General features: G+C 35.2%; 2 protein-coding genes and 1 long non-coding RNA gene across 5 annotated transcripts; 1 reads left to right on the top strand and 2 right to left on the bottom strand.

Annotated features, from left to right (window-relative positions):
* Nucleotides 1-3,812: 3,812 nt before the first annotated feature.
* LOC117630026 (2-oxoisovalerate dehydrogenase subunit beta 1, mitochondrial) lies at nt 3,813-7,876 on the top strand. Its single transcript, XM_034362726.1, has 13 exons — nt 3,813-4,188; nt 5,150-5,261; nt 5,415-5,450; nt 5,567-5,626; nt 5,704-5,761; nt 5,894-5,991; nt 6,438-6,527; nt 6,651-6,719; nt 6,839-6,925; nt 7,083-7,178; nt 7,264-7,341; nt 7,442-7,528; nt 7,622-7,876. Exons 1-13 carry the CDS (start codon nt 4,004-4,006, stop codon nt 7,655-7,657), a joined length of 1,092 nt encoding a protein of 363 aa, XP_034218617.1. The 5' UTR covers nt 3,813-4,003; the 3' UTR covers nt 7,658-7,876.
* Nucleotides 7,877-8,254: 378 nt separating this feature from the next.
* Nucleotides 8,255-11,906, bottom strand: LOC117630027 (TATA-box-binding protein). 3 transcript variants are annotated; one of them, XM_034362728.1, is made up of 10 exons: nt 11,657-11,904; nt 11,077-11,197; nt 10,354-10,441; nt 10,071-10,142; nt 9,839-9,889; nt 9,536-9,580; nt 9,329-9,421; nt 8,922-9,023; nt 8,747-8,820; nt 8,255-8,550 (listed from the first exon to the last, which is right to left on the bottom strand). In XM_034362728.1, coding segments are annotated over exons 2-10 (603 nt in total). In that variant the 5' UTR covers nt 11,154-11,197; nt 11,657-11,904; the 3' UTR covers nt 8,255-8,549. The 3 variants fall into 3 exon arrangements, with proteins under 3 accessions (XP_034218619.1, XP_034218621.1, XP_034218620.1); XM_034362730.1 differs by lacking the exon at nt 8,922-9,023 and having other exon boundaries at nt 11,657-11,906; XM_034362729.1 differs by lacking the exon at nt 9,329-9,421 and having other exon boundaries at nt 11,657-11,905.
* Nucleotides 11,907-12,944: 1,038 nt separating this feature from the next.
* On the bottom strand, nt 12,945-14,328 carry LOC117632794. Its single transcript, XR_004586521.1, has 2 exons — nt 14,179-14,328; nt 12,945-13,179 (listed from the first exon to the last, which is right to left on the bottom strand). It is a non-coding gene; the product is annotated as an uncharacterized LOC117632794 (long non-coding RNA).
* Nucleotides 14,329-14,492: the final 164 nt, after the last annotated feature.

Raw genomic sequence — 14,492 nt, 5'->3', positions numbered from 1 at the left:
TTTGGGCTTGTTTGAAATTCTCTATGGTAATGACATGTTTATTTATTCAACCAAAAAATAAATAAATTTATTCTGATTCTTTTACTTTCCATAGAGTATTGGAATTATGCAAATGCTTGATTTGCTGACATTTACTAATATATGAGAAATAAAAAATTGTGTGACTTCCATGTCAAAATATGTATTTCAATAACTCAAAAATCATGAATTAGATTAATTATGGGAAGTAATTTCATACATATTCCGTCTATCCCATGTTTCTAATTTTTGCAGTTCATGAATTATCTCATTCCAAATAAGTAAACATGTCATTATTTTTTTTCATTGGATTTGGACCAATCTTCATTTTTAATCAAGGTATAATTAGAAGAGGTGTGATTCAAACTAGGACTTCGTGTGAAAAGGTATAAGGTTTTGAACCCTCATTTTAGGATGAGGTTAAGATGGGGTTGTGTAGTTAAATAAAAGGGTGGACATAGGTTGGGTTGGGTTGGTTTTAGTTCTAATTTGTAATCCAACCTATACATAACGATTTATGATTTCTTGAGCTCACGACATGCTAGTTATAAGGCCAATCCAAACCAACCCAACTTTCTTGTGATTGGGTTGGGCAATCAGTCAGGTTGACCCGAAATTATGCCCACCTTTAGCTAAATTAATTATTGAATACTCTAAACTTAATCTCTTTATTTTCTTATCAACATGAAGAGGAATTGGAATTTGGAACCTCTTCCAAATTTAGAATTTAAATATCACTAAATTAAGGGCTAGTTGATATAATGAAAATAATCTTATATATATATATATATATATATATATATATATATATATATATATATATACAGTGCCAGTCTTGAGCCAGGGCAAGAAGGGTGACAGCCCTGGGCCCAATCTCAAGAAAGGGCCCCAAATTTTTTATTTTATTTTATATGATGTCATATTTAAGTGGTTAGATAAATAAACATAGCAAATTAGATTCTAAATGATGGTAGCAGCAGTGGTTAAGTTTGGTTTTTAATTCAAGTATATATCCCTGGTTCGAATCCATCAATGGGGTTCTTCTTTTTAGTACTTTAATGTCTTCTTTTTTTTTTGGTCTTCAGTCATTTCTTATATATGGAGATATACCCAAAATAAAATTTATTTTGTCTAAAGCCTAAACTTTTTTTATTATGGTTATAAAAGGTTCTATTTTCTAATATTCTATACACACATGTAAATAAAATCAAATAATTTTTCTGTGTGAAGCTATGTATACATAAGGTCTATTTTTAACTTCACCAGGTACCTTAAACGCAACAAGTTTAGTGATATTTCCTTTCATTTCCAAAGTTTAGAAAATAATTTTTCAGAAACGCAATGTGAACTCCATTCAATCTTATATATATATATATATATATATATATATATATATATATAAAGGCGTCCTTGAGTAGTCAGTTGAGCTAACCATTTATACATCATTTTTCAGATTCTTCTTTGAGAACCATCCTAGCAAACAATGTTGAAAATATATAAGAATGAAGCCACCTACTCAACATCAAACAACGTTTGGTAAATTATGAGAAAATTAGTTATTATTAAAAATTGCTCTGAGAGAAAGTTATAAGGGAAAGCAGCTAATAAGATGCTTTCATTTTCTAATTATGCAGGAATCAGTTTCGAAGAGGCGTTGGGTTTAATGATTATGTTGGAATCATTTTCTGATTATGCGGGAATCAGTATCAACAACACTTTTAACAAAAAGTTTACAAAACGCCAAACTGCTTTCTCTCACAGCAAATCTGACAGTGATTATTTTTCACAGCACATCAATGTCAAATTGGCCATAAGTATTTAAGTTAATGATTAGTTACATATGTTTAATATCGATCGTTGAATTGCATCTAAAACACTACTAACAGATTTAATGAATACAATCCAACGGCCAAATAAGAATCGGAACGTGACTCAACATGTGTAGTACTAGTAGTAGTAACGCAGGTAACATTATTGTATTATTATCTATATACTAGCCCCTTGGCACATGCGCTGGTTTTATTTTTTATTTTTAGAATTAAGAAAAGATAGCATGGGTAGTTATGTTCCATAAAAGTAGGACCTATTATCTGATTTTATTTTAAATTTTACTTTTTTTAATATGAAAAAAGTGAATTTACCATATTATCATCATTTAATTAATAATTTCAATTCTTAATGTTTGAATTAACCGAGGTCATTTTTTGGTATTTTGAATGTTACCATATAAAGCAAAAAGCAAAGAATGGTGAAATATTCAAAATACCAGAAAATGCCCTTGGTTAATTCAAACATTAAGAATTGAAATTATTAATTAAATGAGGATAACATGGTAAATTTACACTTTTTCATATTTAAAAAATAAAAACAAAAATTAAATTCAAATAATTGATCTTATTTTTATGGAACACAACTATCCATTATCTTATATATAAAGCAAAAGGCAGAGAATGGTGAAACATTCAAAACACTAGAAAATGCCCTTAGTTAATTCAAACATTAAGAATTGAATTCACATTCAAAAAGCAGAGAAAGATGAAATTCAATTCTTAATGATATGGTAAATTCACATTTTTCGTATTAAAAAAATTAAAATTAAAAACAAATTAGATAATAGGTCATACTTTTATGGAACATAACTATCCATGTTATATTTTCTTAATTCTTATTATAAATAATAAATAATAAAAAATAAAAAAAATCAATTGGCATATGCTTGAGCATGTGCCAAGGGGCTACTCTTTTTTAATTCTAAAATAAATTTAAATTTTTTTAGGGTTATTCGCAGCAATGGTCCCTCAATTATACCCGTAGTTGCATTTGGGTCACTAAACTCAATTATTAGTTGCAGAGGTCACTCAACTGTGTATTTCGTTGCACTAGTAGTCCTTCCGTCAAGTCCGTTAATTTTTTCCGTTTAAAATGATGACGTGGCAAGCATCTGTGAGAATCTCATAGATTCGTGAGGGGCAAATTTAACTTTTCAGTTAGCCCTCCCAAGCCCAACAAGAGCAGCATCACCACGGGCTCTACCCTCTTTTGCAATTCAACACCAGGAGGCTTGATAACATGTTTGAGCTTACCTTCCTGGTTCAATATCAAGAGCTGGGTGTACGGAATTCGATTGAAGACGACGGGGAGGCCTTGGGACCAAGACTCGAGCTCTTGATGAGATAAAGCTTCAGATTTTTTGAGCGTGGACTTCTTGGGCACTCGCTTTTTCTCTTTGACGGCGGCTATGCCGGTTGGGATTTGGAGGAGGGGTGGAGATTACAGTGAGAGTTATAGAAAGCTTGAGGAAATTGAAATTGGGTTTCTGGGTTTTATCGTTTTCATCATTATCATCTGTGGTTGAGAGGTGGGAGGAAATGGAGGATGGAGCGAGAGGTTTTGGTGGGTTTTGGGTTTTGGGTTTTTGGGTTTGGGTATAGAGAAGAAGATGAGTAAGAGCCCAGAAGGCATTGGTAGGCCATGGAGTTTTGGTTTGATGTGAAAATATTGGGAGGTTGGACATTGTAGACTTGGAAAGACAAATTTGCCCATGAAATTGACACCACGTTAGCCAGACTTGACGGAAGGACTACTGATGCAACGAAACACATAGTTGAGTGATCTCTGCAATTAATAATTGAGTTCAGTAACCCAAATGCAACTACGGATATAGTTGAAGGACCATTGCTGCGAAAAATCCATTTTTTTTAAAAAGCCTCCCACATACATAGAAACGCTTGCAGATAGGTTAATTATAATAATAAGGAAGGATACCAAATATGAACAATGACATGATGATAATGAAATGACAAATCAAGAGATAAGATCAGCACTTTTTCTCTTTCTTTAGAGGAAACTAGTAGGGATTGGCATGACATCAAGTGAAAGTACCTGCTCACTTCTCATCTCTGAGAGAGAGAGAGAGAGATAGAGAGAGATCTCTGTTATTATTAATTTTTTTTTTTTGGAGTGATTGTTTAAAACTCGAAACGAAATGGGCCTGAGGAGGTTTGGAAGATTGGTCAAATGGGTTGGTGGTAATGGTAGGAGGCCATTTTCAACCTCCTCCTCCTCCTCCTGTGATGAAATGATGGTCCAGCAAATTGCGAGTGGGAAATCATTGAACCTCTACTCTGCCATCAACCAAGCGCTCCACATCGCCTTGGAAACTGATCCACGGTACCGCATATCATAATCATATGCCTTTCTTCCATTCATCTTTCTATTTCTTTATTTATTGTTTTTCACTTTCTGGGAACACTCGCTTCATATTTTCTTCAAAAGTTTTGATTTTTCCGTTCTACTTCATAGTTTAGAGCGAATATATGCAGTGTTCTATTTGTTTACCGAATCGGGTTTGTTTTGCATTCAACTATTTGTTCCATTTAGTCAGTCAAGGCTATTCTTTTTGCTTTTCTTCTTCCTTCTTCTCAGATGATGATTTCGTCTCTCTATCACCTGTAACAATTATAAAATTCACAAGGGAAATACACACACACATACATATATATTTCTGTAGGCAAGGCAGATACTATAACAAGAGTTGTAAAACTGTCAGTGAACTTTGCTCACGTGTCTTGCATTGTTCTAAATCTTTGCACTGTAAAATAGAGAAAAAATAAAAAATGCATTTAGCTTACCTTTATGCTTTAATTTGACTGAGTGCCTCACAATTTCACAAACCCCCTTACACAAACGTCCTGCAGAATGAGCTTTGTGAACTTGTGACTAAGAAATTAACTGAGATAATGAGTAATTGTTTATGTTGGTCTTTTGTTGCTACAGAACAAACTATTCAACTCAGTTCATTGTAACGGTTCTTAAATTGGCTTGAATACAGGTTTTCTCTTTTTCAGTACCAAATATTTAATTCAAACTCAGAACAAGTTCTAGTGTTTTGCTCATGCCATTTAAAAGTAACTCATGATAGTGAGTTAGTCTGTAATCACTTACGTGCATGCTAGATTTTGACGCGCTAGTGTTATTGTATCTGAAGCTGATGTTGTACCCTGCAATATGTATATCTTGATTTGTAGTAAGATCTAATGACGATGTGCTTTTACTAAAGTGATTTACCAGTTACCTTGGTATGCTTATGTTCCTATGGATTACCCAAATAATTCTTTTCATTTTCACACAGTGCTTATGTATTTGGAGAAGATGTGAGCTTTGGTGGGGTCTTTCGTTGCACAACAGGCTTAGCTGATCGATTTGGTAAACAAAGGGTTTTTAATACCCCTCTCTGTGAACAGGTATCTTTCTGTCACAGCCTGGCTACTGCTTTCATTGGAATAAACATACACCTCTAAGTCCTAAGAGAAACTTAGAAATCCTTACCATTCGTAATGAAATAAGCTAAAAAGGCACATTTGATAACCCCCATTGTTACTTGTCTTTATGCTCAGGGCATTGTAGGATTTGGCATTGGTCTAGCAGCTATGGTAAGTTTGAGGATTTAAGTCTTATGCACGAGCTTTAAAATCATACCTCAATTCAATTTTTCTTTTTATCTAATAGCCACGAGCCTCACTACATTTGGTTTCATCTTACATGATAGGGTAATCGAGCTGTAGCAGAAATCCAGTTCGCAGATTATATTTTTCCTGCTTTTGATCAGGCATGCATCCCTTCCAGTGCTGAATTCTGTCATAGCTTCACGAATGATAATTAATTGGGTAACTCTTAACTTTGTAGATTGTCAATGAAGCTGCAAAGTTCAGATACCGAAGTGGAAATCAATTTAATTGTGGAGGTGAAACTTCACTTCTTTTTTCAATTATGTGGGAAGCATACTTTTCTTCTTCCCCCCCAACCCAACATATTATTGTGCAAGATGAGGTTTCTTTCCAGTAGAGTGCAGCTGATGTTTTTAGTTACTCCCTAGGTTTAACAATACGATCCCCCTATGGAGCTGTGGGCCATGGTGGACATTATCATTCACAATCTCCGGAAGCTTTCTTCTGTCACGCCCCTGGTATCAAAGTATGTCTTCTTCCTTTCAAATGTTTTGGGGCCTGAGGGTTAAACTTTCCGTTGCAAACTTGAAAGCAAAAAATTGAAACCCATCTTTCAGATATCCTACTACATGAATCATTCGCGTCCGGCATTTCCTCCAATATTGGTTTAAATAGTCATATTACAAGGAGACAACTGGAACAAAAACTTGGTCTCTATCAAGTCAGAAATGTGATATCATTCATCAAGTTGGAAAGTTCTATCACGCTCTTGAAAGTTTGTTCTGCTTAGCGGCTTGTGACTTGAGATAGTAGCTGCATACCTCCATTTTTGGAAGTGATTTTCCGTGTTTAGTTTCACAATACAGTGCTGTGAGGTTTTCTAGAGGAAATAGGATTATCGTTCTCACTTTTTTTCTAGCTGCCCGGGAAAGGCCAGTTAGATAATCTAAAGAGTACTAACTTTTTATATAGGTGGTCATCCCTCGAAGCCCACGGCAAGCAAAAGGCTTATTGCTTTCCTGCATACGCGATCCAAACCCTGTTGTGTTTTTTGAACCAAAGGTAGTTTTATTTTAGTTTTTGAATAAATTAATTTATCCATTAGCGAAAATTGTATCCATTAGCAAAAATTGTATTTGACAAAAAAAATTTGATTTGAGATTGTACAAAAACCCTGGTTTTCAGTGGCTATACAGATTATCAGTAGAAGAGGTTCCTGAGCATGATTACATGTTGCCTTTATCAGAGGCAGAGGTACGCTAGCTTCATTGTAGTCCAAGTTTCGAATGTTTAATAAAAGAATGATGATTGCAGTCATGGTTTTAATATAATCAAAGGAATTCATACTTGAAAATTGGAACTGTGGTACTCAGATAATTCGAGAGGGCAATGATATAACACTTGTTGGTTGGGGAGCTCAGTTATCTATAATGGAACAGGCCTGTAAGGATGCTGAAAAAGTAAGTTTTCCTCACTGCTGGAAAATAGTATTCCACTTCTGCTCTGTAAAATCACCATATTTGATTTGGTATGGTCCATTTTATGTGGGAATGGTTCATAAAATGGTAAAAGAGTAGACGACAGTGTAAATGCCATTTGACTAGTGAGAATTTACAGGACGGAATTTCTTGTGAACTGATTGACCTGCGAACTCTTTTACCTTGGGATAAGGACACAGTGGAGGCCTCTGTCAGAAAGACTGGAAGGCTTCTTGTAAGTATGATATATGTATACAGAACACACTTCCTGAAAATCGGTTGGTGCACTCTTAGGGACGAATCCAATGTCCTTTTTGCAGATTAGTCATGAAGCTCCGGTTACTGGAGGATTCGGTGCTGAAATATCTGCCTCAATTGTCGAACGTTGCTTCCTAAGGGCAAGCACCAGTCTTCGCCACTACTTTTTTCTATTTAGATATTTCAGTGGTTTGCTCTTAAGCTCTTGGAGGATAACTTGATCTTTGAACTTTCATGTAGTTGGAAGCACCTGTTGCGAGAGTGTGCGGTCTGGATACCCCATTTCCTCTTGTATTTGAGCCCTTCTATATGCCCAACAAGAACAAGGTTAGTTATCTACAATCTTTGCTACCATGATGTTTTCTTTTGATACCGGCCACCTCTGCTTATACCGGTTTTTGTTTTCTTCGTTTAATGCAGATATTGGATGCAATCAAATCAACTGTAAATTACTAGTGTAAAAGCAAGTCTTCTTCTTTCTTCTGTCTCTAGTTTGCTTTCCTAGTGTAGGTGCCATCTCCCTCCATTATCACCTTGCACCCGTATGATGGGAGTATGGAAATAATGTAGCACGATGTCTTCACTCCTTCACTCTATCTATTTCGATATTTAAAAGAAACCAGCAATAATATATTTTTCATCGTTAAAAAGCTATAATGATTCCTCAATAACTTACTTTGCTTTCCCAAACCCTTTAATTACCAGTCCTCATGATCAATCAGTAGTGAACACATTATTAATGTGAAAATTATATAGAAAATAAAAAAAGTTCCTCTCAGGCTTGGCTCTGCTAATAGAGATGCTGTGACTCTGACAACGTTGATGGCAACAAAAAGCAGCCGGATATTGGAGCCTCCGAAAACAAACAGCATCATCCTCGCAGAGGAAGCTGATGGTTGTTTTTCACCAAAGATTGTATTAATCTCTATTGGCCTGCCTGTATACCAATCTAAATTCATAACTTTCAATCCTCACACTTATTGATGGTCTTGAAATTGTCGATATAGTCATTGGTTCTAATCAAGCTAATCCAATCCCTTGTGAACAATAAAGTTTTTTCAAACAAAAACGATATAGACATTGTTTCATTGCTTCCAATTGTGTTAAAACGTACATTTTTACTTTGTATTTTGTTCAGGGCCATGTGTTACTCTGATATTAGTAAACAAAACAAAGAAAACAGAATTACACGTGTCTCTTATGTAACCCAAAAATAAGTCTTAAATATAATCATCCACCAGTCAAGCCATGCACAATCCCCTTATTTACAATTCAATCCAGGCCCAACTGTCCTAGTGCCAAGTATTCCGCCCCACGGATACAACTGCTGTGTGCTTCCCACAAATAATCTGAAAAGTCATTTTTAAGATAAATTGTCATGAGTTGTAATAATCAGGCCAGAAAAGTTCGACATGAATCGCTAACCGTATAAAATGATGCCTATAAAACATGATTGGTGTTTATACCAGAACTTTAATTGGAAAAAAATAACTTAACACAAGGCAATGAAATATCTTAACATAATTAAACAGTTAAGTGCCATACCATTGCTGATTTTTCCTGAACTCTGTAAGAACTGGGTAAATGTTCTCAAAGGCTTCGTATGTCTCACCTCTTACCTGAAGCATTGAAATGGTAATGCTCTTCAGATAATGTTCCAAGATAATATCATATAACACCGAAAAAATGAAAATTCAAAAGAATCGTCGCTAATTATCACCTTCGCCCCTGTAAGAACTATTTTTCCAGACACAAAAATCAGAAGCACAATCTTCGGTTGTTTCATCCGATAAATCAAGCCGGGGAACAGTTCTGGTTCATACTGACCCCACAACAATTGAAAACAATCAGTATAACTGATTTTGTGGAATTCTTGATAAACAGCACATACACTTTTCCCAGACAAAATATGAATATTTAAGATGCATGTCTCTATACAATGAGAGAAATGCATAGACAGAAGTAAACTCTAAAGATGATGTTTCCGTAAATGGAGTTTTGAGCCTGTTGCCAGCACAAAACACTCCCTGCAACCTTGGACGATAAACAAGGAAAAACTTTGTCCAAAGGCATTCAGTTTTTACATGATTACAAAAACAGACACAGAGGTGCATCCAGAAAACTCACACTTGAGAAGGCACCATGGGAATACGCCAGGCCTTCAAGTCTAATGGGAAATTTCACGTCACAAGAACCAACTATGTTTTGGATTTTGAAATCCTGTTTGCACCACAAAATTGAAACTGGATTTAAGTAAATAAAGTGACAGCATGTAGCAGAGAGCATGCATGTGTGTGAGTGAGTGTAGGAGAGGGAGAGAGTGAGAGAGAGTACCTTGAACTGAGCTGGAAAACCGAGTTTCTGGATGATTCGAGCATACTGAAGAACAAAGAGGTTCATGTAAGATTGTATAAATATTATGTTTCCATGACATCGCTACTAACATGGTCATGATGCCAGCATATTTCAAATATATTTGAGGGCTATTTTCATGTGTTAGAGCTGTATAGCTTAAACAGAAACACCAATATGGCAATGTTCTGGACAAAATTTCAAACAGATGCCAGAAAAATGGACATGGGACAAACTGCCCCTACATAAAACACACACGCTGAATGTGGAAAGTAATAAATATACCTTTCGTGCTGCCAATTTTGATTGTTGTTCACTCTTAGCTCCCGTACAAACCTATACGACACAGTGCCGGCATTCACATTAGCATGGATTACTGATTAGATAGAAAGAGTGAGACACACCATAACAAGACATTTAAAAAACCCCATCTATCCATCATGTGAAATGAAGCACATGGTGCAGAATCGATGAAAAGGGAAGGGAACAAGGTGTTTGGTTTTAAATTGAGACTTACCATCTTACCAGATGCAAATATCAATGCAGTCGTCTTCGGTTCTCTTATTCTCATAATCACAGCTGCAAAACGCTGCAAGGGTACACCACAATTAATTTGCAATCTAACAGGTAATTTAGAACAAGAAAATTATCTTTAGTGTATATGGATATTATAGCAACTCTAGCATCTAAACTTATAAAATCCCAACTAGTGAAGCTCCATACTAACAGGCAAAGATGCTCTACCAAGGAGCTACAAAAATACCCGAACTTTATTGTACTTGTCAAACAAAGGCACATGCCTTGGGGTTGTATTCAGCGTTACGAGCTTGCAGTGCAATGGCCTTGAGATCCAATTTGCAGTCTAAATTGACTGTGGAGACAATATTCCTGAGAGCACAGACAACACCTTTATTGTTTTACGGGTAATGCATAAAATAATTAAGCAAAAAACACACTCAACTTATTAAATGCATGAAGCAATTTGAGAAAACCACTCACAGTTACACGAAATATATAATCAGAGAGAGCCTGACCCAAAAATTTGGCATACAGCACACATATTCATGTAATTTAAATCCAACGGTTCCATGGATGAACATTTGTATTGGCACATAATCACAGCAAACAATCTTACGCGAGATGAACACACAACAAGTGTAGAGACAGAAAAAGGAGGAAACACAATAGACTGGTTTGTTGGAGAAACAAGGAAAAAGTGTAACCGTAGTAAAGACAACGTTACGAGGGATGCATTCACACGCAGCATAGATGCAAACTAGAGAGCACGTTCATTCCAAGCACAGAATTAGAGAAAATTACAATCACTTATCGTGGGTAGTACAAAGTCATCAACTTTTCAGGGATAAACTCTATAAATCAAAAAACATTGGTAACTACAAGAAAGAGCAATAAAAGAAATACTAGTTTTGAATGGTTATGAAAATCGAATCATATCTTAATCAGCCATGACAACCCAGAACATGAATTAGAAAGCAGGTTGTGAACAAGGAATTGGGACTCACTGGAGAGTAGGGACAATTCCAGAAGGGTGCTTCTTGAGATCTACTGGTTGGCTTCCTTCTAACCCTTGTTCTGCCATTCCCTTGTTCTATTTTTTGTATTGAGTGAGACCTTGCGCTTCCACTGTATATACACGATAACACAATTACACACAATCACATCAACGAATTTGATATATCCTACGTACTCATATCTCCTATCTCATATGTCATTTTAAATAAGGGGTAACCTAAACATAATTTCTTTTTTCATATATAAATAATAATAATAATAATAATAATCTATCCATTTTTCCGTTTCAAGAAGACAAAGGAGAAGATCGAACAAAAATGCGCACACAACAAATAAAAACACGCAAAAAAGAGGAGTTATGATTCTTGTGAAAGGGTAAATCTTTCAAGTTTGAGAAAATCAGATCAACCTTATTTAGGGATGATTGTTTAATTATCATTAGTAATATAAAATGGGTTTAAATAGTTGCGATCTTCCAGATTTAGTTGAGGAGGAGATAAAGCATGAAAGATCAAATCAGGAACGAGGGTTGTGTTGTTTACAAGTTTCCAGTTTGAAAAGAAATCGGACCTTTTGGGGAGCACAGATCTGCGGTGATTTCAGGGGAAATCGATCGAGCGAGAAAGGGTGGTGTTGGGTTAAGAGGAGCGGGAAGGTTTTAAATTGAGGTGTGTTTTTATATAAGAAATTTGTATTCTGAAGCTTAAAAGGATGAGGGGAGAATGAGGAGGAGGGGATTTTTAGAGAGGAAGAGAGATAGCTTGTGTCGGTGTGGGTAGGAAGGATCTGGGAGCTTATGAGGCCAGGTTGCGTTCGGATGCCTTCTTACCCTCGTTTCCTATATATACTTCCCCGTAATAACCCTCGCCCCTCCGCTTAATTCCGCCAGCCGAAAGGGTCATTATTGGAATCTTAGCTGGCGTTGCTTCGTTGACGCGCTACTTTCATCAAGGCCCTATAGTAGGCTGCCACGTTTCAGATCCCCTTTTCAATCAAGCACCTCACTCTAATTCACATTCATTCACATTGCAAATTTCTATGGTGAGGTTGTCACATATAAACTTCACATACAAACTTTTATATTAGTAATATGATTATTTCATTAAATTTAAATGGATCATGTGGCTAATATGAAAGTCTACATCTATACTCCATATATGACATCCTCACCATAAAATGACCTAAGCTCAATCTGTACCGATCCAGGCCCATGAATTGTAACTCATCAATCCGGCCTAAGCACCTAGGCCTGTGATGAGTCTAGGCTTCAACCCATCACATGACCAACTTATGTTAGTCCTAAAACTCACGTATTTGCTCAATAATGTCATATTTTATCCAATTAGGGTTTTACATTTAGGGTCCATCAATGACAGCACGCACATAGCCTCATTGAGAAAAATATGAAAGCTTTACTTTGTGTCATGAGTGTATATGTTGTAAGTATAAGTTGGTTAGGTGACCAGTTTTGAGAAAGATTTGACAAAATGCGAAAAGATAACTAAACTTAAGACCAGTTTAACATTGATGTGCTGTGAAAATAATCACTGTTAGATTTGTTGAGAGAAATCAGCTGTGAAAAAAAGCAGTTTGGCGTTTGGTAATAATCATTTTTTTAGTGTTTGGTAATTTTTTGTGTAAAAGTGATGTGAGTTATGTATAATGATTAAAAAATGTATTATGTTCAAATGACTTTTCTATTCAAGTGGTTGGTAAAAAGAAAAGTATTTTCATTTTCATTTTCACTTAAATATGTTCCTTAACCATCGCATCTAATAATTATTTTAATAATAAAATAAATTAAGTATCATGTTTAAATTGTTAAATCATTGCTATCAAGAATAAATAGTACATAAAATTTCATCTCTTATCAATAATGTTAGACATATAAGGCTTTATAAACTCAATACATATATAATGTCTCATCCGTCCTTACAAAATACTAATGCTTGGACCTAATGGTAACTAACAGAAGTCAACTAATTTGCTAGTTCTCCTCAAAAACCATTAATTAAAATCCATTAGCTGACCAACACAGTCTGAGATTCAAAGTTTGCCCTCTTGGTTTGGGCCTGACCAATTATAACCTTTATCTGCACACATGAACATATTGATTAGAAAGAAGACAACATATTGCATTGGTTATGTACTTCAGAAATTCACAAACATTATTTTTTGTACTACTTTCAACGAACAGTTGACAAATTTTGTGTATGATCCATCATGACATTGACAATAAGCCTTGGAATTTCTAGTAAAGATCACAAATCCTCCTTTAACATGCCAATCATTCAAATTCAAATACATGGTTACCAGACACTTATGAAGAGGCGCATTACAGTACTCGTATGCTTTTAACCGGAATCTTTACGTCACAAAATTGGAACTGAAAGATGTGGACAGAAATCTTGCAAGATCAACGAAATACTATACTTGGTAAAAGAATTTCTAATCAAGATCACAAATCATGCGATGTCATGCCAATCATCCATATTTGAATGCATTGTATTGAAAATTGAAACTGGACCAAAATCTAGCAAGCTCAACTATTGGAGTCAAAAAGGGAAGGTGAGATGAGAATACTAGTGGCTGTTGATAGCTAGCTAGTTGAAGGTCGTCGTTCCTGCTCAGCATGACTGTTCTTGATGAACCCAACCCCAAAGGTGTTGGCTTATTTTATTAATTATTATTGCTAAAATGCAGGAAAAGGAAAAAAATAAAGTAAAGCAAAACGAATTGAGTTTATAAATTGAGGTAAAAAAATTCGCAAGATTCAGGTTGTGTTTATTGCTATCATATGCAATGACATGTCCTATCACAAGATGCGAAACAAAAGAAGCCAAAATGAAATTTAATCACTTATTTGGTTCATTGAAACAAAAAAAGTAAGGGATCATTGATGCATGCTCATAAATCCTTAAAAAGAAAAACGCAATTGATTAATTTCATTGTTTATCAGTATTTTTTTTTTTGGGACGAAAGTTTACTAGTTTGATTTGTACAATAAACCCATTACATATTGAGAAGCTTCTCTAACCCTAACCGAGGAAGAAAGAAATTGACAAGAAAAATAAACCTAATATGTCTCTTACCTAAATCTTGCGGCTTGTATTGAGTGCTTTAATCGATCAAACAACAAAAATTGAAGAACGAATGGAAGAGAAGAAGAGTGATAGCTCTGGAATGAGAAATGTGGAAGAGAGGGCGTAACAACGAACGATAGGAAGGAGAAGAGAGACGAGCATTTTATTAAAAAAAAACGAGGTTATTTTTAGAATTTTGAAAGTTTCATTAAAACAACTCTTCAAAATTGATTTCCGTATAATAAAAAAAATAAAAACAACTCATTATCTGCTTTTCTTAATTGCTTTCTCTCATAGCAATTATTTACAATAATAGATTTTAT

The sequence above is a fragment of the Prunus dulcis genome, chromosome 6, assembly GCF_902201215.1.
Source record: "Prunus dulcis chromosome 6, ALMONDv2, whole genome shotgun sequence".
Lineage (NCBI taxonomy): Eukaryota > Viridiplantae > Streptophyta > Magnoliopsida > Rosales > Rosaceae > Prunus > Prunus dulcis.
Note: the sequence above shows the minus strand (reverse complement) of the source record. Positions and strands in the feature narration are given on the sequence as shown.

What these genes read in the sequence shown, in the direction of transcription:
- LOC117630027 (XM_034362728.1), bottom strand. Translation starts at nt 11,153, where the DNA reads ATGGCAGAACAAGGGTTAGAAGGAAGCCAACCAGTAGATCTCAAGAAG. An exon ending in ACGCTGAATACAACCCCAAG is followed by an intron (nt 10,143 to 10,353) that starts GCATGTGCCTTT and finishes GTACCCTTGCAG; the next exon opens with CGTTTTGCAGCTGTGATTAT. An exon ending in CCCATGGTGCCTTCTCAAGT is followed by an intron (nt 9,024 to 9,328) that starts GTGAGTTTTCTG and finishes TTGTGGGGTCAG; the next exon opens with TATGAACCAGAACTGTTCCC.
- LOC117630026 (XM_034362726.1), top strand. Translation starts at nt 4,004, where the DNA reads ATGGGCCTGAGGAGGTTTGGAAGATTGGTCAAATGGGTTGGTGGTAAT. An exon ending in TTTTTCCTGCTTTTGATCAG is followed by an intron (nt 5,627 to 5,703) that starts GCATGCATCCCT and finishes TTAACTTTGTAG; the next exon opens with ATTGTCAATGAAGCTGCAAA. An exon ending in GAAAGACTGGAAGGCTTCTT is followed by an intron (nt 7,179 to 7,263) that starts GTAAGTATGATA and finishes TCCTTTTTGCAG; the next exon opens with ATTAGTCATGAAGCTCCGGT.